At 44.2% G+C, this 22,822-nt stretch overlaps 1 protein-coding gene across 3 annotated transcripts in view; it reads right to left on the bottom strand.

The window, feature by feature from the left end:
• Positions 1-22,822, bottom strand: part of GALNT18 (polypeptide N-acetylgalactosaminyltransferase 18) — a 363,310-nt gene that overhangs the window by 34,974 nt on the left and 305,514 nt on the right. For all 3 annotated transcript variants that reach the window (XM_025357812.1, XM_025357813.1, XM_025357814.1), the window contains one exon: positions 21,286-21,381. In XM_025357812.1, coding sequence (XP_025213597.1) covers positions 21,286-21,381 — 96 coding nt within the window. The remainder of the gene's footprint in view (positions 1-21,285; positions 21,382-22,822) is intronic.

The raw sequence follows: 22,822 nt of genomic DNA, 5'->3' as shown, positions 1-22,822 counted from the left end.
TTAGTTGGCCTGCAATATCTTGGTAGACTGATAATACGGCAAGTGAGCCCGTGCTTAGATGCAGAGTGTGCCTTTTTAGTATCAGTTGCTTTTGACAAGATTCTGCAAGAGAGAGATAAGGTCAGGGAAGAAACAGACGTGCAGTAGGGCCCAGTAAGCCACTGAGATTTTGAGGTCATATATTACTGGAGCATAAGACAGATTGAACTGACGGACAGCTCCCTCCCCCAATAATCACACCAAAATAGAACTTCTAAATGTGATGCATGCTCTTAAGGAAAAGTACAAGAAACTTTGAACATAGATACCAATGAGACTTGATTCAATGTGGGTCTCCGGAGGAGAGGGTTGATTCAAGAAAGACTGACTCTGGATCCAAACTGCCTCGACTCAAGTCCCTGCCCCCACTACCCTTGAGCTGTGTGACTAGAGACAGTTTACACAGCCATTCATCCCCTCAATTTACTTATCAGTGGAAACAGGCTAAAAATGCTGCCAACCTCCAAGGATGTTGGCAGAATTACATGGAAGGATTTGTGCTCAGTGTTAGCTGTCAGGGATGCTACCATAACAGCAGTCACCCCCTTTAGATTCCAAGTTCCCTGAGGGCAGACACCATGTTTGTCTTGCTCACCCTTCTGTCTCTATTAATGAACCTCCTGTTTGTTACATGATATACACTCAAAACATATTAGTTGAATCAATGTGTTAAATTATTCCAGGGGCATATGGAATCCAGAAATTCATGCAGGTGCACTCCCTGGTGCCTGCCTCATATCCCTTACTCCAAAACTCCTCTAAGCTGCTCTCTGGCCAGTTTTGGGCCTTGGACATCACTCTCCATATAGCCCAGAGGATTAATGACTTGGATAGAATGGGGTCTCTCCCTAGGACATAGTCTATGCCATGTCTAGACCTTACCTGGTTCTCCTGAGAAATGAGGAGGCTCAATACCTTTTTGGCATACAATAGTTATTTTGCACAGCATTAAGGAGAGCTTAGAATATTCCCAGTGAGAGTGGTGGAATGTGTGTGTGTGTGTGTGTGTATGTATGTATGTATGTGTGTATCTCTGTGTGTGTGTGCATGCACATGTGCGAGTATGCACAGATGACATACGGTCAATGTGGGATCTGGACTCAATAGCAATCTTGGTGATCAGAAGGATGTAGGAAAGAACATAGCAATAAAATATGCAGGTTAAGATCCAGTAGGGAGATGTTAACCCAGAAAAAAAAATGGCGTTCATGTGGATAAAATAATGGTGGCTGATTTTAATCTGCAGATATAAATCTCTCTATTTCACTTGATCCAACACCATCTCCATCTCCATTTTCCTTGTCCCTGGGGAAAATATGACCTGCTTTCCTCCAGCTCATGTCTTTATTGGATGTTACAGACCTCAGATAGCAATGCCAAATGGATTGTGCTATGACAGAGAAAGTATTACAAAACTAAGGCCATTCACATTGGGGATCCCTTTTCTTGCCATATCACAAGATGGGCACTCAATATTTCTGAATGAGTGAACAAATGAATAAAATAATACAAAGTGAACATGATGAGGCATTGTGATGTGTTATACAAATGGCCACAGATTTTTCCCATCCTTGCATACAAACTACTTTGCAATGTGACTGCGCAGCTCTTCCCTTCACTTCATTTCTCCCTTTATTGAGTCTGGGCTGTGCTGTGTCTTACTTTGGGCCAATGAAATGTGCATCACCGATGTAATACAACCATAGACCTGATGAGCAATCATGCATGGTGAGGCTTGAGAACTCAAGCCTTCTCTTGCTGCCCTGTGCCTGCCACCATGTATAGAAGCCTGACCTAGTCTGTGAGATAACACACACATAGCCCAGAAGCCCCTCACTCCAGCTGACTGTCAGCCGGTCTCCAGAAACAGAGTCAACGAGCTGACCAGCAGTTGACCACAGATGCCTGAGTCAACTCAGCTGAGACCAGCAGGAGATAGGGCCAGTCTGGCCTAGCCCAAATTGCCTGCTCTCAGAAAAAAAATAGATGTGTCTCAATCTACTAAATTTTGGGGTAGTTTGTTATATGGTAAAGTGTTCTGATACAGGTACCTCATTTTTACAGGTGTTTGTAAAGTATATGGCACACAAGGTAGGTGTTCAGCAAATTGCATTCCTTTTTATCCCCTCCTGATGGACAAAAATTATTATAATGATAATATTTCCAATGTAATGAGTTCACACTATATGTCAGGAATGCTAAATGCTTTATACATACTTATTTAAATCTTCAAAATAACCCTGGGGAAGAGATGAGGGCATGTCCACTTTTAGATGAGAAAAAAGAATGAAACAGAGGTAAATTATTGGATAGCAACAATTTGCTATCAAACAGGAAAACTGGCAGAGCTGGGATCCGAATTCAAGTCATCTGGCCCTAAAGCCCACCTCAACCACCACAATGCCCAGCTTCTTCAAGAGGAAAGAAGGAAAGGTTCTGATGCTACCCCTTTCCACATGTGGCCCCCACTTTTGAATTGTTCTCTGCTTTTGCTGGTGCACATCCCACTCTTTCTTCCTTTAAGGTCCTGAAGCAGTTCTTTAGGAAGGCATCCTTGACCTCCCAAGGTCACTACTACCCAGCCCTCTTTTCTTCATGGCAGCTGGGATGCTGATCACTTCCTTTGGCACAGTGGAAACTCCATATAGCCCTGATGGTCCTGGACAGAATGTAGCATGAAATACAGGAGCAATGTGATGGGAACAAAATTCAGTTGCCATGAGGACAGACAGAGTTTTGGAAGCAGGCGCTTTGTCCTGAGCACAAAAGCTGGGGGCCAAGGGTGACAACAGTGGCTGCATTACAAGGAGATGTAGTTTCTCTCAATCTGATTCTGACACCCACTTTATCTAATACTCCCAGTTCATATGGAACTTCCTTGTGGCTTTACCTTAGCCACAAGAGTTACCTTAGAGGAAACTCCAGTGGAAGATGGATCATGAAGACTCCCTGGCAGAAAAATCTTCAATGATTCTATCTCCATATACCACTCTACTCACCATTTCCTGGCCTGGCAGGAAGAACCTCGTCATGTAGTTCGATGGTGGAAATCACATAGCACAGATTTCCTGGATGACACCAGTCTCAGATATTCATTTCATTGTCTATTGTCATGAAGATATGTTACTTTCAATAAAGGCAGTTCACTAAATGTGTCCCTACATGAGTTTTAATTTTTGTTGTCTTTGTGGGGGTTTCTTATCCTCCACCCCTGATATGCTCTGTGCTTCTTCCCCAGTTGACCTTCCCCCCTTCCTTGCCCTCCCTCCTAATCCTTTTCTTGAGCCTTCTGAAGCCTCTTATCAAACCCACAGTATCATTCCAGGATGGCCCTTTCCAACAAAACAAACCTTTCCTTTCCCACCAAACAAGGCTCTTCCTGGAGGATGCTATTATTCGTGTGTTTTTGAATGTGCTGAGTCTCTAATCAGGACTCAAGGTGGAGCTGACATTCTCCTCTCCCCTGGTGCCTCTTCTACACGTACACTCTTCCATCCTAGTATAAAAAACACCTCCTCCATAAGAATCAGACATCACACACCATTGCCCTCTGTCCATGTTGTTCTTCTCACTTAAGTGCCAGGCAGTCAGCTATGTCCATCAGGGTATTTGGCACTAGGCTCACAGCTTCCTCTACATCACACTGGGCAGCATTCACATTGCACTGTGGCCTCAATTCTGGGGTGGTGTGCTGTGTTCCACTTTAGCCCACCCACACCTAGACCCCAGCTCTTAGTGCCCCAAACCACTTTACCTGTGAAGTCTAATCCTCCATTGCCCTACTTCTGCCCAATCACCTTGCTGTGATTTGACTGTGCCCCACAAAGTTCACATGTTGAAAACTTGATCCTCAATGTGGTGGTGTTGGGAGGTGGGGCCTAATGGAAGGTGTCTGGGTCATTGGGGCACTGCCTTTATGAATAGATTAATGTCATTATCGAGGGAGTGGGTTCCTTATAAAAGGACAAGTTTAGTCCCCTCTTGAGCCCTTCTTTCCACTCTTCCACCATGGGATGACACAGCAAGAAGGCCCTCACCAGATGCTGGCCCCTTGATATTGGCCTTCCCAGCTTCCATAGCTATGAGCTGATACATTTCTGTTCATTATTAATTTCTTAGCCTCAGGTGATAGCAACACAAAATGACACACCTATTAATCTTGATTACCCACTCTCTTACTTCCCAATGCCTGCTCATCAACCTAATTGAGGCCTTTGAAATAATAATTTTCTTTCTTTCCTTCTATACTTACCACTCTTTCCTGACCTCTCCCTAGAAAGGCTGCACCCAATTTTCAATAACGACACTCTTGCTAGCAGTTTCAGTTTTTAAATTCCTTACTTTTTCTGCCTTTTACACCGTGTAAACTCCACCTCTATAGCCTCGTTCACCTTCTCCACACCTGTTCCCTGGATGCTAGCACTACTAGAGAAAATTCACAGCACTGAGTAAATTAAATCCACCACAAACTCATGATCTTTAACCTCAACCAGGTACTTCAACACAACCTAGTATTACTTCTTTGGGTACCTGCTTAGCAGCTGAGCCACTTTCACTCTGCAGGGTTTCTAAACCTTCTCCATTCTCTCACATACCCAGATCCCCTTATGCTTCAGTTGCAAGACAGCCTGCAAACTTGTTCCTCCTGGACCTCAGCAGAAGTTCATTTCCTGTCATCCAGGACCACCCCACCTCTTCTCGCCCTGTCCCCACCCCCAGGGATATTGCTTTGTTAATTGTCCCCCTAAATATATCAGATCTCTCTCTCTACTTGTTTCTTCCCTTCAGTTGCAAAATATGTTCCCTTATTGCTTTCTTTAAAAAGCAAATCCAAATGCACACCTCCTTTCAACCCCACATCCCTTCTGATGGCCAGGACCCCCATCCCTTCACAGCAAATTCTAAGCAAAAGAAGTCTATACTCGCTGGCTCCACTTCCTCATTTGCTTCCTCGGATAGAAGTTTTCTCACTGCCATGTCCTCCCAGACATTCCACAACCAAGGCACGCATTATGAGGGATGAAATGCTCCCTTGGATTCAACTGTCCTCAGGTCCCAAGGATAGGGTGAACCTTGCCACCCTAGAAGACCCCAGAGGGGGCAAGAAGATGAACACTGGCTCATTCCATTTTGTAATCACCACTTAAAAAGCTTTCATTTTCCATTAATCTAGTTATTCCTTTGTTCAACACGTATTTGTTAAACACCTGGAATGCCCCAGGAAAATATGATTAGGTGACTTCTGAACAACCCAGCTTATTCCAAGGATGCTAAAAATGCTGCTTGGTGGCAGAAGAGACACTGATAGAAGGAGATGCAAATCTATTCTGTAGCCCAGTTGTACAAGAAGCAAGACCAGCAAGTCCTTTTTTCTGCAGAAAAAAAAGTTATAAAATTTCTCTTTTAAAATGTGTCCTTCACCCAAGCCAACCTCCACTCCCACACGTGTGTCTGCATTTAATAGTGCATTTTTGAGCAAGAAAAAAAAAACAACTAAAGCTGTTCTGGTGATTGATTTAGAGGACCCAGCTCTGCTTAAATTCCCAGTATATTAAGACAGTGCTAACCTCAAGGACTCCACCAAAGCTCTACCCTGGCAGGGCTAATGCAGAGCAACAAACCGATTTCAGAAAAAGCATCTGGGACAAAGGCAATGTGGTGACAATTGGGTTACTTGGGAAAATCAAATATAAGAATCCATTTATGCCTGTGATATATTCTGAACACATCTCCTTAGGAACTGTCTTGAAATAGACAAGCATATCCTTAAGCTGCCCTGATATAAACATTATTCAGATACCCACACTCAATGCCGCCAGCCATTCCCAAATCCCAGAGCTTCTTTATTTACTCTCCTTTCTCAGATTCTCAGCCAGGGGTGGGTACCACTTCCTCCAGGGGCCTTTTGGAGGTGTATGGGGATGTTTTAGTCTCATATGGACACTGCTGGTGTCAGGGTCCAAGAATGGTAAGCATCCTACATTGAATAGGACAGTCCCACGTAGTAAAGAACTGCCTCACCCAAAAAGTTGGTGACACCCTACTAAGAAATGGGACAAAAGAGCAGCAACTCAAGTACCCAACTTCTTGAAGGCCTACACTTGGTGCAAGGGACATCACAGGAAAGCCTCCCCACTTCCTGCTTCAAATGAAAGAGGAAGTGCCTTCAGGGAGGGCATGGTACCCAAGCCATTAGGGTGATGGAACTCTTGCAACTTATACTCTGTCACTGGCTTGCTGTTCATATCCTGGACCCTCCTGGGTGTGGTTCTGCAAGACCGTCTTGAATGGGGGAATGAATTATAGAAAGCTGAAAGGGGAAGTGTTAGTGAAAGCAGCCCTGCCAATCCCTGGGGTCTGAGGAGTTTACATGTATCCTGCCTGGGGGTTGAGTCAAATGGAAAGGCAGGTCAGCATCATGTGCTAGCATGACTTGGTGGCAGGAGAGACACTAACAGAAGGAGGTGTCCCCTGCTCTTTCCCAACCTGTGCCCATAGCAACTGGTCCATCATCAAGAAAGATAACCAGGAGCTGGCTTCTATCCCGGTAGGGGAGGGCACATCTCTCAAGCTCCCATCCCAGGTCTCCATACAAAGATACTGAATGTGATAAACAGATACAGATTCTGCCAGCTCTTATCTTGACTAATAATAACTAATACTAATACTAGAATAACAGCGATTACCTGGTTGATTGAGGGTTTCATGTGTGCCAGACTTGGTGCCAAGCATCCTATTTTCTGCTGATCCTGAACAATGTAGGGGTTAGGGGTGCTGACTCCCCATGCCATTGGAAATCCACGTATAACTTTTGACTCCCCCGAAACAACTGCTAACAGCCTACTGTTGACCAGAAGCCTAACTGATAACATAAACAGTTAACACATATTTTGTGTTTTATGTGTATTATATACCAAATTCTTACAATAAAGTAAGCTAAAGAAAAGAAAATAGAAATAAGAAATTTCAAAATGAGAAAATACAGTTACTATTTCCTAAGTGGAAATGAACCATCATAAAGTTCTTCACTCTCCAAAGAATGGTGGGTGGAGGGCATCTTTGTGTTCAGCAGGCAGAGGAGGAGGAAGAGGAGGGGTTGTCTTGCTGTGGCAGAGGCAGAAGAAAATTTGTATCTAAGTGGATCCATGTAGTTCCAACCCATGTTGTTCAAGGGTCAATTGTATCCCTCCCCTTAATCTTCACGAAGCCTCTACAAGGTAGATGGCTTTAACCCCATTTTACAGATGAAAAAACAGGCTGGAGATTAAGGCTGGGAATTTTCAAGGGCTGTGTGTCTGTGCAGGCTGCTAGGAGAGCTCTGTGTGGAAGACTGGCTAAGCCTTCATTTACATAAAAAAAATCAACAGCTTTCTTAACATTCATTTAGGAAACAGAGGTGCATTGAGTGGCTTCCCTGTGCCAGGTGGTGCACTAGGAACAAGGGGCCACCTGGAGAATAAAACAAAGGCCTCGCCCTGGAGGAACTCACCATCTAGTGGTGGAGAAAGACCATCAGGTGTAACAATTCACAAATAATCACCAAATCCAAGAGCTGTGAAAAAATCAGACAAGGTACAGAGATCTAAGAAAAACAAGTAAGGGCACCTTAGATGGGATAATCAGGAAACACTGCCCTAAAGAAGTAGGCTTTGGGCTGAGACTTGAGGGATGAGAAAGGGAAGAAGGGAAGTGGGGGGCTTTGGCTCTAATGCTCAGGCCCTGGAATGCTGAGATTAGACATCTCCCAGTGGGGAGATGGGTACCTCAATTCCTCAGAGAAAGTGGAGAACCTTAAAGGCAGGAGGCGTGTGTAGACAGCCCTCACAAGCCAGGAGGGAGCTTATGAGCCTGTAGCCTGCAGCCTGTGACCAAGCCCAGGGTGGATGGGGAAGGGTAGCACTGATTGAGTGATGTTTTCAAATCTCCTCCAACCAAATCTTAGAAACCTGCTGTCAGTACTGTCAGGGAGAAAATTGCAAATTAGATTCAGTTTTCCTTGAGATCCTAAGGAGAAGAGTATGCCTGGGTAGTTGACTAACCAGGAAGTCCATCCCATATTCTCACTGCAACCTTCACTCATTAGCAAGTGTGCACTGCACGTTGCCTGTGTGCCCAGCTGGCATCACACCACCCTGTGATGGCTTATTGTCCTGTCCCTGTCTAGAGAACTTCCTCCTGAGAGCGGGAGCCACGTGTTAACTAAACCAGGGAGACAGTATTGAGTCATGGCTCTGAGCATGGGGTCTGAAGTTAGGCAACCTGGGTTCCAAACCAGGTTCTACCACTCAGTAATTGTGTAACCTTGAGCAAGTTACATACCTGCCTTAAGCCCCAGTTTTCTCACCTGTAAAGACTGGATAATAGCAGTGCCTACTTCAAAGGGCCTTTGAGAGTATTAACCGAGCTTACATTCACAAAGCACCTAGAAACAGTAAGCAACAAATGCAAGCTACCTTTAATAATCATGAATGTTTGTTGAGAGATTACTCCAGTTTGAACAAGAGACCAATATTACTGAGCCCAGTTCTGTGCCTGATTTGGTGCTAGGCACATGCAGGTTTGTTACTTTATTTAACAGCACCCGCCCCCATTTTACTGATCAGGAAGGCTCAAAGAGGTAACGTGACTTGTCAGAGAGCACAGAGCCAAGGCGGGATCTAAAATTAGCTCCTCTGTCACTGGGCTTGGTGACCTGTCCCCAAGGCCAGAGAGGCCTGGGAAGCAAGACTCTCCAAAGAATGGTGGGTGGAGGGCAAGAGACTCAGTCCATCTCTCGTTAGTGAGTCTGAACATGGGCCCACTGTGGAGCTGCTAATGACTGCTTCTTCCCAGTCTGCAGGAGCTTAATAAAAGTCATGCAAAACTCACTGTTTACAACTCTAATTGCGGAGTTTGGACATGAAGTGAAAAACATATCATGTGGAATGAATAACAAATCAAGCAGCTCCTTTTTTTAGCATGGAAGCTGCAGGAGCAGCCCAGAGTTCACCATCACTTGGTGCAGAGAAGGTTAGCACTGCGGCACTAACATCTGTGTGCCTATAACATCCATGGGCTCCCTCCCTGTCTGCCTGCACCCCCCACACTGAGCTGATGTGTCCAGGCAGGAGACGGCTGGTCTGCCTCTCTTTTGCAACTCCGAAAAGAGAAATGGAAATAAGGTTCTTTCTAAACACAGGGTGGGAAGCTGGCTGGGTGCTCACCTCACCCAGAGAATGGGCACCAGCTCTGGGTGGCCTGAGAATCAGGGATAACTGCAGGCAGGTTCCAGTAGGCAGCTGTGAAAGTCCTTTGGGCCATGCCCTGTGGAGGCCGTGGAATCTAAGGAGGCAGTGCTGCTGGAGAAAGCAGGGCTGCTGGATGCTAGCCCTCCTCTTCCCAGCCTTCACCGTGGGAGCAGTTGCTCCTGGCTGTGACACAGTAAAACCTATAATCATGTTCTAGGACTTATGGCCTACACACTCAACTATTGGTGGTGGGACCTAGGGACATCTTTACATGTTTGAGCCAAATGAGGATAAGGTGGTTTTAAGATTACATCAACTGACATACTGAAAGTGTCTAGCAGAGACGGACACATACGAATTATGTGTGTGTATATGTGTGTGTGTGTGTGTATGTGTGTGTACATACAGAAGTAAATACATAAACACATATATAAATATTATATATTAAGACATAAAAATAATATAACCCACAGTTATATGGTATTTCCTATGAACTAAACTTTAAGTTATAGATACTTGAGGTAAAGAGAAATTATGTATTCTGTCCCAGGTCACAAGCCAACCAGTGGCAGAGCTGAGATTCACAGCCAGGTGAACCTGGCAAGGTCCGTTCACGTCCTTTCAGTGGGGTCATCAGGAAGGAATGAGACTACAGGCTGGATTATTGAAACTCACTCTGTCATCACTTACCCATGAGCAGACAGTCAGAAGAGCACGTTCCTGAGCTCCGGAACACAGGCAAGGATACATTAGGCATGGGGTCTTCATGGATTCTCAAAGGGCTGCTGGAATGAAGGGAGCCACCCCAGCCCAGGGACACTGGAGTGGGGATAACCGCAGGTTTTCAGCCCAACTCTTAGCCTCCAATGTCCCCTTTCTTCACCCGTGGAGAGTTTGCTCTTGGGTGAGGCATAGTAACACCTACCATCACCATCACATGCGGGGCACTGGGCTAGGCACCATGGCATACAGGCCATCACATCCCTCACAATACTTCAGTGATGTGCAAGTTACATCCCAGTTTTACAGATTATGAACCTAACCTAACTGAGGTTAGAAAGATCAGATCACTTGCCCCTGTCACACATGTGGTACGGGCAGAACGGGGCCTGGACCCCAACCCTTATCGGACCTCTTGTCTGCACTCTTTCTACCACATTGCACATCCACCAATGCCCTGGGTCCTCTGGAGCAAAGAACACCCCCTCAAACAACCACCCTGCACCGAGAAACGGAACGTGCGGCAAGCAGAAGCTGAGAGCCTCACAGGGCCAGTCCCCACATCACCCTGTACTGATGTGAACGGTGGTCCCTGGAACCAGGCGAGGTGACAGCTCAGAGGACAATAAGTACAGAGACCCAATTAACACTATCTGGATTAGCCCCTAAATAATGCAGAGCTGGAGGTGACCAGGCAAAGCTGCAGGAGTGTGTGAGGCTCCCCCGAACAGTACCCTGTCAGGGCTCCCAATACCATTCACCAGCAGGCGCCTGAGCAATGGAACCACATGCCACAGAGTCACGGAGGGCACAACTTCATAATGGTAAAGCCAAGAAATAAACTCAGGGCTTTTTCCAAACTGCACAGCCACCCAGTGCCTGGTATTCTTATTTATTTACAGACAAAAATCATAGAAAACTGGAGAAATTTGCCAAAGGCCACAGAGTAGTGGCTAGACACTTAAACTCTTGGCTCACAAAGGAAAAGTTTTGCAATTGTCTCTGAGATGTGACGTGAAAGGTCTGGGGGTGCAAGCACAATCCATGAGAGGTCTTTAATGCCCCTACAGACACTGGGGCCAATACCACGCAGGGGAGAGGTGATGGCTTCATGGAATTCATCTCCAGCTTAAAATAGAGTACTTCTTTCATCTCAACTCTAATCTTTAAACCTTGAGTCAAAGCACTTCCTGAAGCATAAACGTGGCAGCTTTAGTATTTCAAAAACATCAGAAGGAATTAAAGTCGCTTTCATCTTTCTTCTCCTATAACCAAGAATTTACCTTTCCATAGAAAGAGCACTCCCCCGAAACCCCCATATCTTTTACTGTCTAATAAATTTAGGCAGAAAGAATGGAAGAAATCCCCAGACCTGGTTTTATTCCTGCTCTCTCTTTTTGTGGGCTAGTGGGAAGGGAGTGTGGAGCAGTAGCTTGCAAGATTTCATTGTATAAACTGTGATCATCTAAGTTCCTGCCTCCCTCTCCAGACAGGAACTCCTCCAGGGCAGGGACTTGGGCAAAGCTGCCTTTTTGTCTTATAATGCTTGGCATAAAATAATACTCAACACATGTTCATTGGATGAACAAATGAATGAGTGATTGACTGAATAAAGACCTGGTGGGGAGACCCCACTATTGTATGTTTCCCACCAGAAGAAATTTTCCAGGCTGTTACACTAATCAGGGCTAATATTCTCAGTTATTCTGAGGATTGCTTGAAATTTGCTGCTAATTTAAATAAAATGGTTACGTTTACGCATTAACTAATTAGCATGGTTCTCAGCAGCTTCACCTCACTAATTGGATTAGTTACACTCCATTTTCTCCTATCCAAGGCCTTCTCTGAGACCTGGGAATATCACAACGACAACAGAGTGAACTTTTTCAATGGCATTGAAGCACAGTCTCTCAAAAGGTTTAAACACAGATGTGAAACCTGTCCCTTTGTCCGGCCCAAGATGTCTTTGGGTCTCCAATATTTTTGGGCCCCACTGGATCCCACTATCAGTTGCTCCACAAAACTCTTCCTATCGCTTTTTAATCACAGCCATTTTGACTGGTGGGAGATGGTATCTCATGGTGGTTTTGATTTGTATTTCTGTGATGATTAGTAATGATGAGCATTTTTTCATTGTTTGTTGGCTGCTTGTATGTCTTCCTTTGAGGACTATCTGCTCATGTCCTTTGCCCATTCTTAATGGGATATTTGTTTTTGCTTGTTGATTTAAGTTCCTTATAGATTCTGGATCGCAGAGCTTTATCAGATGCATAGTTTGTGAATATTTGCTCCCATTCTGTATGTTGTCTGTTTACTCTGTTAATAGTTTCTTTTGCTATGCAGAAATTCTTTAGGTTCCACTTGTCAGTTTTGTTTTTTATTGCCAGACCAAGCTTCTTCTTCAAGGAAAATGAAACTTTCCAAAATATGAGGACTTCATAAAAGACAATCTATCATATGTTTGATGAATGAATGAATGAAACAATGAAGGAGAAACTGGAAGTCAAAATACTGGCATCCTTCCTAGTCCCATCTTTGCCAGTAACTTGCAGTGTGACTTCAGGCAAGTCAGTTCACATCCCAGATGCCATTTTCTTCTTATTATTTTTTTTATTTGTCAGAGGTAACATTGATTTAGAAAATATCTAAGTTCTTGTGACAAAGACAAGACCTGGACACACAGAAAAACCACAACTTGCTACCCCTCTGAGTCAGGCAGGACCATGTTACCAGGTCTGGCCAATGAAATGAGAGAAGAAGTGATAGGAGACACTTTTTGGCCTAGAAAGTGAGAGTCAGGTTTCCATTTCCACTTGGAGGTGACCCGGGTTGGACTGTGTCACCCCAAAATTCATATGTGAAAGTCCTAACCCCCAGTACCTCATAATGTAATCTTATTTGGAAATAGAGTCATTGCAGATATAATTACGTTTGCATGAGGTCACACAGAAGTAGAATGGACCCCTTAATCCAACATGAGTAGTGTCCTTATAAAAAGGGACAATTTGTACACAGACACACAGACTGATAATGCCATGAGAAGTATGATGTTAAGCTGCTACAAGCCAAGGGACCAGCAGAAGTTAGGAAAGAGCCTGGAGTAAAATCTTTCCTAGGCCTTCAGAGGGAGCTTGGCCCTACTGAGACCAATCTCAAACTTCTAAGCTGCAGAATTGTGAGACATGTTCTGTTGTTTAAGCCATGCAGCTTGTGGTACTTTGTTATGGCAGCCCCAGGAAACTTCTGCAGGGGAAAAGGTCACATGGTCAAACTGTGACCCATAAGAGTCACTGAGTCACTAGTGGCCTAGAGTGTCCCTCAACCTTCAACAAACTTTGTGAAAAGAGTAAGAAAAATACCTGAAACCTAGAAATAAGGCAAAAACAAAGAGGGGAGGTGGCCTGTCGTTTTAATATTATCCTAGGACATTAGCAGGCACACCCAAGAGTATATAATTTTCCAAGAGAATGTACTCATGTTTGACTTTGCTATTTACCTTTTGATTCTCACTCAGACACTATGAAGTTGTACGCTAACTCCTAGATTTCTGTCTGTGTAGAAAAGATCACATGAAAAGCTATAATTTTATTTCCCCATAGGACATGAACCACTTTTGCGTTTAATCTCTCCATTTTATTTTAACATTTTTCTTTAGAAAATGCCTACAGATACTCAGTTCCTCAAATGCACTCAGTACCTGCTTAACCATCTTACAAAGTCAGCAAGATGAACGGGGCCAGCCTGCAGTCCTGCCGCCTTGCGCTTCCCACACTTTCACCATTCTTGGCCATTGCTGCTGAAATCCAAGTCATGAAGCTCAAATGTTGCCCATATGTAATGCTCAAGAGAGAAACAAGTTCAAATCTTGGCTGTGGTGAAGATTTGAAGATTAGAAAATAGAGAATAGTCTGTTTCTAGCACCAGAATGTAGCTTCATAAGGACAGTCACTTTTTTCTGGTTCATCCCTGTTTCCCAGGGCCAAGAACGGTATCTGGCACATGAATGCTGTTCATTGAAAAGGAGCAATATGGACACAGACACACACGGAGAATGTTATGTGAAGGGTAGAGTTATGCTGCTATGAGCCATTACCTTGATTTGGACAAGGTAATGAATTAAAAAGTCATAGAATTCCAGGGTGCAAGAGCCCTTAGGAATTCCTTACCTTAAGAGCCTACATGATATAAAAATCCTTCAGAATGTCCCCAGAGCCTGCCAAACATGGCTCAGTGCTGATGACAGAGATGTCAAAATAACCTGAGCCAATGATTGGGAAGAGTTTCCTCATGCTCAGCCAAAACTCTGCGTCCTTATAATTTGGAAGGAGTTTTAACGTCCCCCTTAAATGTTCTCTTTTTAAGCTAAACAATTCCTATTCTATTAATTCAAGGACACAGTCTCGAGTGTCTTTACCAATCTGGTAATAATAACAATAGCCAACATTTAGTAAGCAATGACTGTGTATCAGGTTTTGTTCTCTAAACACTTTATGTGCATTGATTTATTTAACCCTTATAACAACTCTGCAAAGTTGGCACTACTATATTCTCTCTTATGCTGCTACAAGTCAAGGGGCCACCAACCACCAGCCAATTTCATTCCAGGCAACAAAATTGAAGCATGAGGAGACACTCACCTAACAGACTCAGTTAGTAAGTGGCATGGCTGGGATTTAAACCCATATAGTCTGGTTCTTAATCACTGTATATTGCCTCAGAAATTGTCTTTCAGCATTTTCAGGCTTCCTATCAAGTGTGATGTTTAGGGATGAATATGTAAGGTTCCATAGGAGAGGTCAGAAATACCATTACCCTGTGTTGCTTTATATTCCCCAGGCAACAATGTGAAGTGCCACCTCCATCTCCTGCAGTTGTACAGCGCACAACCTGCACAATGGCATGTGACAGTTCCATCCCCATATGCATGACTTTCCCAAAGCTCTCCTTGTCCTATGTGGCCATGGTAACAAGAAAGATTTTGCTGAGAGCTGCCAGTAGGAGGGGGTGACATCCCTGAAAATGCATGTTGAATGTTTGATTTGGGCCAAGTCTGCAGGATTCAGAGGATCTTTGGGGTCCTCACCTTTCCACAGTCTCCTTCTGAGATGTACCCTGACTTCATCCTCAGGTAGCACATCTTAGAGTACCCCTTTTCTTACTCTTCCATGAGCAGTGAACTTCTTGCAGTCTGGAAGATGCCTTTGGGAAGTCTTGCCAGACAGCATCCCCTTACCCTTCACTCATCCCCTACCCCTGCATTTATCATGGGTGGATGTAGGAGCTCAGGTTGGGAATACACAGCCCATCCCCAGGATAACCTTGTCCTTTCCAGCTCTCCCAGCTCAGTGGGCAGGCCACAGCCTCAACAGAGTCCTGCCACAGCAGCATCCCTACCCCTTCCTGGGAAATGTGTATAATCTGAGACTGGTCCCAAACTTCCCTACACAGCACTGACAGTTGTGCATCTGAGCACAGCCTGGTGTGAAAGGTCACCCGGACACCAAGTGCTCCCTGTACAGCCCAGCTGCATGTTCTGTGGCTTTGGGGGATGGGAAGGGAGACCCAAGTCTTTGAGACTTGCTGCAGCTTCACATCAAGAAGCTTATTTACAAAGGCAGTTCCTAGCATTCCTGGCAAGCACAAATTCACAGCTTCCCAGGCCAACTGAATTTCAAAACAAAGGAATTAGAGATAAGCAGATTGTCAGAGCTGGGAGTGTTGGGCCTAAAGAAACCCAGTCCAGCTTCATCATCTGCAGACAGAAATACAGGATCAGATGAAACTCATCAGTGGTGAGAGTGGTCAAAACAATCCTTACCTTTGGGTGGAGGTATGACCAAGAGGACAAATGAGGAAGCCTTCTGGAATCATAGGTTTGAACTTAATGGTGATCGTACAGTGTATACAAAGTTAAGAATTGTGCACTTAAGATTTGTGTATTTTAGTGTAAAATTCTACCTCAATAAAATAGTAAAACAAAATAAAAGCCCAGAGAAGATTAAGGTGATGTTGCAATTGTGTGGCAAGACAAACCCTTGAACTCAAGCATCCCAATGCCCACTTCACTGCCCTTTCCTTAACTCCCTTACATTTTTGGTGCCATAGTAACTCAGTGATGCTCCAGTAGTTTATGGGTGGGTTTTCTGTTTTGTTTTGTTTATTTGAGATGGAGTCTCATACTCTGTCACTCAGGCTGGAGGGCAGTGGTGCAATCTCAGCTCACCGCAACCTCTGCCTCCCAGGTTCAAGTGATTCTCCAGCCTCAGCCTTCCGAGTAGCTGGAATTACAGGTGTGCGCCACCATGCCTGGCTAATTTTTTTGTATTTTTAGTAGAGACAGGGTTTTGCCATGTTGGCTAGGCTGGTCTCTAACTCCTGACCTCAGGTGATCTGCCTGCCTCGGCCTCCCAAAGTGCTGGGATTACAGGTGTGGGCCACCGTGCCTGGCCTATGGGTAGGTTTTGACCAGGGCAGGCCCCCATGGCAGATGGCACCATGGGGTCAAGGAAAGTCAGTCCAGGGTTGGTTGCAGCTAGAACCTTGAGGGTATTTACACTGGAATAGGAGTCAGGATTAGAGTGGAGTAATAATGGTAACACTATCCTTATAGAAATACTAATAGATAACATTTATTGAGGACTTACTACATACCAGGTATTGTTTTAAATATTTTACATGTGTTAAATCCTCACAACAACCTTTTTGGTGTATCTACCATTATTAATCCACATTTTACAAATTTAAAAATTAGGCCCAGATTTTAAAACCTTGCCAAGATTTTACAACTAGAAAGGTTCAAAGCTGGTATTTAGATTCAGGCAATCTGGCTCCAGAATCCACACTGTAACTATGACAGATAATGTCCCATATTGTATCATCTGCAGCTGGTAGAGAACTGGCAGCCTCTGCTCAGGCCAACACCTACCATCACACAGACAAAACATTCAACATTTGTCCAATGGTCTAGATAAGATCACAAGTATCAGAAAGCAGAGCAAGAATTTGTGGAAAGACCAACTACTTGTGACCTGGCTACCTTGGTCCACATTCAAGGATAACATGAAGACATTCTATGCTGAAAACCCAGGTGCCCAACTTCATTAATAATCAGAGAACTGCAAATTAAAACCACAGAGTGATAGTACTATACCCCCACTGCAATGGCTATAAAAATATGGGTAATACCAAATGTTGGCAAGGATGTAGAGCAACTAGAACTCTAATATAAAGCTGGGAGAAGTAAGAATTGGTACAACAATTTTGGAAAATTGTTTGGCAGTGTATTTGTTGGCTCAGGCTGTCACAAAGTACCACAGACTAGGTGGCATAAATAACAAATTTATTTTCTCACAGTTCTGGAGGCTGGGAAGTCCAAGATCAAGATGCTGGCCAATTTAGTTTCTGCTGAGGAACTACTTCGTGGCTTGCAGACAGCTGCTGTATCACTGTGTCTTTCATGGCAGAGAGAAAAGAAAGCTAGTGATCAAGCTCTTTGATGTCTACTCTTATAAGGACACTAATCCTATCAGATTAGGGCACCACCCTTATGACCTGACTTGACCTTAATTACTTCCTCACTTGAAATACTACCAGGGTCAGGGTTTCAACATATGATTTTCAAGGAGGGGCACAATGCAGTCCATAACAATCTGCCCCTGGCTTCCCCAAATGCATGTTTTTAAGGTGTGCAAAATACATCATTCCATCCCAACAGCCCCAAAGGTCTTAACTCATTCTAGCATCAACTTTAAAGTTCAAAGTCTCAACTAAATATCATCTACATCAGGTAAATAAGACTCCAAGTACAATTCATCCCAAGGAAAAATTTCTCTTGGAATGTGAGCCTGTGGAATTAGATCAGTCATGTGGTTCCAAAACACAACTGTGGGAAAGGCATAGAATAGATATTCTCATTCCAGAAGGAGACATCAGAATGAAGGAAAGAGTAATGAGTCCCAAGCAAGCTCAAAATCTTTGCAAGTCAAATTCCATTAGCTCTTAAGGCTCGAGAATAGCCCTCTTTGGCTCAATGCTCTGCCCTCCAGATCCACTGGGGTGCCAGCATCACTACCATGGCTGTGTGGGGTGGCCCTGGCCCTTAGGCTAGACAGGGCACCAGCCTTTCTCCTGGCCTTATGTGGGAGTGGCAGTCCTGACAATCCCTAAAAATGCCTTTTGCATCATTCTTCCTTTTCTTGAGGAATAGAGCACACTGACAGCCAAATAGCTCTATGGTCCTTACGGTCCTATGGACTCCAAAGTCGAACAGCATTCTTTCATTCCATCCCACTTTCTCTGTCTCCCCTTTAGTTCAAACTGGCAGTCTCTCTACAGGTGTAATTTCATCTCTATTCCTGACTTCTGTTGAAATGACTGGCAAAGTCCACCTAAGTCAAACTCATGTTCTCTTTATCATGAGCCACACCTTAGCATTCTTTTCAGAAAGAGCTTTCTCAGTTTTTTGCAACATGGATAGCTGATAATTCTTCAAATCTTTAAGTTAAGGTTAAGTGAGGTCACAGGGATACAGCCCTGACCTGACAGGATTAGCATCCTTATGAGAATAGACACCAGAGAGCTCATTGTTGTGTGCTATCTGCCTCTCCCATGTGAGGACACAGCAAGAAGGTGGCCATCTTCAAGATAAGAAGGGAGCCCTCACCAGACACTGAATTGGCCAGCACTCTGATCTTGGGCTTCCCAGCCTCCAGAACTGTGAGAAAATAAGTTTATGTGGTTTAAGGCCTGTGATATTTTGTTTTGGAAACCTGAGCAGACTAATACAGGCAATGTATACTAAAAGTGAACATATGTCAATCCTATGATTCAACAATTCTGCTTCTGGGCATAAATCCAAAAGAAGTGAGCATATATGTATACCAAACGACATGATCAAGGCTGTTCATAGCAGCAGTATTCATGATGCTTCCAAACTGGCCGTAGTTCAAGTGTCCATCAGCAGTTGAATAGATCATGAATTATGGTATACTTATAAAATGGAATACTACATAGTAGTTAAAATGAACAAATTACAACTACATGTAATAGCAGGGATGTATCTCAGAAATGTAATGATGAAAGAGTTCCCTTTTCACCACATCCATGCCAACATCTATTGGTTTTTGACTTTTTAGTTAGGCCATTCTTGCAGGAGTAAGGTGGTATTTCATCATTGTTTTAATTTGCATTTCCCTGATGATTAGTGATGCAGAGCATTTTTTTCATATGTCTGTTGACTGTTTGTATATCTTCTTTTGAGAATTGTCTATTCATATCCTTTGCCCACTTTTTGATGAGATTATTTTTTGTTGTTGTTGTTGATTTGTTGAGCTCCTTGTAGATTCTGGATATTTATCCTTTGTTGGATGCATAGTTTGTGAATATTTTCTCCCACACTGTGGGTTGTCTGTTTAATGATTATTTCTTTTGGTGTGTGGAACACTTTTACACTGCTGGTGGGAATATAAATTAGTACAACCACTATGGAAAACAGTATGGATGTTCCTTCAAGAACTGAAAGTAGAACTACCATTTGATCCAGCAATCCCACTACTGGGTATCTACCCAAAGGAAAAGAAGTCATTATATGAAAAAGATGCATGCACACGCATGTTTATAGCAGCACAATTCACAATTGCAAAACTATGGAACCAACCTAAGTGCCCATCAACCAATGAGTGGATAAAGAAAATGTGGTATATATTCATCATGGAATACTAATCAGCCATAAAAAGAAATAAAATAATGTCTTTTGCAGTAACTTGGATGAAGCTGAAGGCCATTATTCTAAGTGAAGTAATCCAGGAATGAAAAACCAAATATCATATGATTTCGCTTTTATATAAGTGGGAGCTAAGCTATGAGGAGGCAAAGGCATAAGAATGACATAATGGATTTTGGGGATGTGGCGGGGAAGGTTGGGAGGAGGGGTGAGGAATAAAAGAGTACATACTGGGTACAATGTGCACTGCTTGGGTGATGGGTGTACTAAAATTTCAGAAATCACCACTCAAGAACTTATCCAAGTATCCATGTAACCAAAACCACCTGAATCTCAAAAACCATTGAAATAAAAATAAAAATTAAAAAAATATAATTATGAAAGAAGCCAACATAAGAAAATATATACTATATAATCCTACTTATGTAGAATTCAAAATCAGGCAGCAATACTCTTATTTTTGATCTGGGTGTGTTCAGTCTGGAAATTGATTAAGCTGTACACTTATAATTCATGTATTCCCTCTATATATGTTTTACTTCAATATAATGTTTAAAAAGATAGTCACTCATTAAAAATGTCACACCATTGTAACAATGAAGAATGTGTTGCCATACTGGGTCCTGTGGGCGTAGCCTGATCTGCTGGCCTGCAATTAACCAGCCAGTAATGTCACAGCAACTCAGTCCCCCAAAAGGACAAGATGGTAGCGGTGACAATGGCCAGTCCCTAGGAGGGCTCATCATTCACACACATAGTGACATACATGTCATGATGTCCTTCAGTTGTGTGTTTCGGTAGGCAACAGCTCTTTTAAATACTCTTTTAATTGTAATTGCACACATAGGCATATCTTATATGCTCAAATATCTTTTTAAATCATTGTGTACTTCTGGAGATAAGTACACTCTGGGAATGTTATCAATTCAGAACAGGTCAGCCTATGACATTCTTGGTCAAGGGTTGTCTGCTGTACTTTGTTCAACGAACCATTTCTCTTGCCTGTGTCTTGGCATCCTCTTTGAGTATCTGAAGCTTAGACTATGAATGGAGAATTTGTAAGAATAAATTATTTTCCCGGTAGCTGCCCTTCATTCTCCACCAGGAGAAAGTCAGAAGAAGAGCTGGAAAGAAGGCCCGTGGCTATAAATTTGGGTCCCAGCTATGATCTACTAAAGGGCAGAGCTGAAGACCATGCCATGGCATTCTGAAGGGACTCGGACATTTCAGGGAGCTTGGGAGAACCTCCCACTCTTGCTAGGGAGCAGCTTGGTTGTCAGAGTCAGAACTGTGATGTACCCATAGTTTCCCCAAAGGAAGCAGGTGTTTCTCTTTAGAAATGTAACCCCTTTTATCCTCCCCATCCTGGAGGATCCTGGAGTCATAGCATTCACTCCCCCACCTTCCTTCCAGGCAAGGCAGATGTGACCCATCCTCTTCAGCTCACGAGGATGTGCCCTAATTAAAAGCCCCAGAGGCCCCTGGTCCCAGAGCTGCCATGACAGAGCCTAGCTCTCCTTCCCCATGCCAGGCACTCACATGCACACTCCTGGCACAGGAATCTCTTAGAGGACTCACCTGAGGCGTCATCCCATGGCATATGTACATGATGGGGACATTCTCTGTATCTGGCCCCTGGTCAAGACACAAATCAGTCTTCAGAGAATTCTGCAGCTGAACATCAGAGACCAGATGGCCACACCACAGAGAGAGGAACAGAAAGAGCAAATGCATTAACTCTGGAGAAACAAGTATTCTGCTGGACAGATTTCATTTCCATAATCAGCCCAAGGCCCTTGAACACTATAGAACCAACAAGCACCAGCTTTTGCCTTGCATAAAGGTGCTGAGGGGAGACCAGCCTCCTTTGAAGGAGAAACACTTACATGTCATTAAACAGTGAGCTGGGTTCTGGGAGTTGAGACAGTCTGGGCAAATATAAGAGATACACATGCATGTGCACACACAAGACAGTGCTTGCTCTTCAGCTCATGCATATCACACACAAGATGGTGCTTGCTCTTCAGCCCCTCCACCTCCTCAGGGGTGGAACAACAGCCTTCAAGTGTCCCTGAGGGAAATCTTTGCTCTTGAATGTTGGGGAAAATGGGCAACATGTTAGCTATTTTCAGGCCTCAGAGGTCCCCTGGGACCAGACGCTCTCTGCCTCCTGCAGACCCAGCAGTGGCTTGGCCAGGCCCCATGGTGGCCCACCTGCTTAGGGTCTTCCATAGTGGGAGGTCAGGTGGTAGAATAAGAGAGGAGGGGGCCAGGGTGGGAGCAGGAGAAGAGAACGGCATCTCTTACCCTCACCTACGGGTGGATGGATCCAGTCTTGGCAATTAACACATGTCTGGGTAAGAGAGCTGACATTCAATGTCACTTTCTTGCTTACACCCACTCTCAGCCCTCGGAAAGGGTAGCCCATTGTCCTCATGGCCCTGCTCACTGGCCACAATTGAGTGGACCATGGTGGGCACCGATCCACACTTCAGAATTAATCACTCTCTTTCTCTCCCTCTCTCCTCCCCATCTCATCACTCTCTTATCTGTCTTAGGAACCTAAACAGGACCCAGAGACTGTAATTGGTGGGTGGTGGCCACTAGAATTGCAAGGCTGTTTAAACTGGGCATGGGGGGGTTCTGTTGGCCATGGCCATGTTCAAGCAGAGAAAGCCAGTTGTGAACAAGGATGTGATGATGCACGAGGCAGACAGAAGGAGAGACAAGAGAGACCATCTTGCCCCTGCGGCAGCTTCAGTGGCTTCCCAGCTGTAGTGTCCGTGTCCAACTGTACTTCAGTTCCTACTCCTGTAAGAGTCTATGGTACCTTCACCCACCTCACCTTAACTTGAGCTGGCTTGACTGGGGTTCTCTCCTTAGCCATCAAAACACTCTGCCCAAAACAGGGGACTGGAGAACAGAATCCAGGGAAGACAAGAACAAGAGGCCACAGGGAGGCCATCTATCTGGGGGGAGGCCAGAGACAGCAGCAGGGCCTTTGTACTCCTGATGGCTTGTGGCAGGAGTGAAATGAAGCCAATGAAGAGGCAGGAGATGGAGCCGACAACCAGAGGCCCATGTGTGCTCCAAGCATACCCTGTTCCTAACAGGG

The sequence above is a fragment of the Theropithecus gelada genome, chromosome 14 (genome assembly GCF_003255815.1).
Source record: "Theropithecus gelada isolate Dixy chromosome 14, Tgel_1.0, whole genome shotgun sequence".
Lineage (NCBI taxonomy): Eukaryota > Metazoa > Chordata > Mammalia > Primates > Cercopithecidae > Theropithecus > Theropithecus gelada.
Note: the sequence above shows the minus strand (reverse complement) of the source record. Positions and strands in the feature narration are given on the sequence as shown.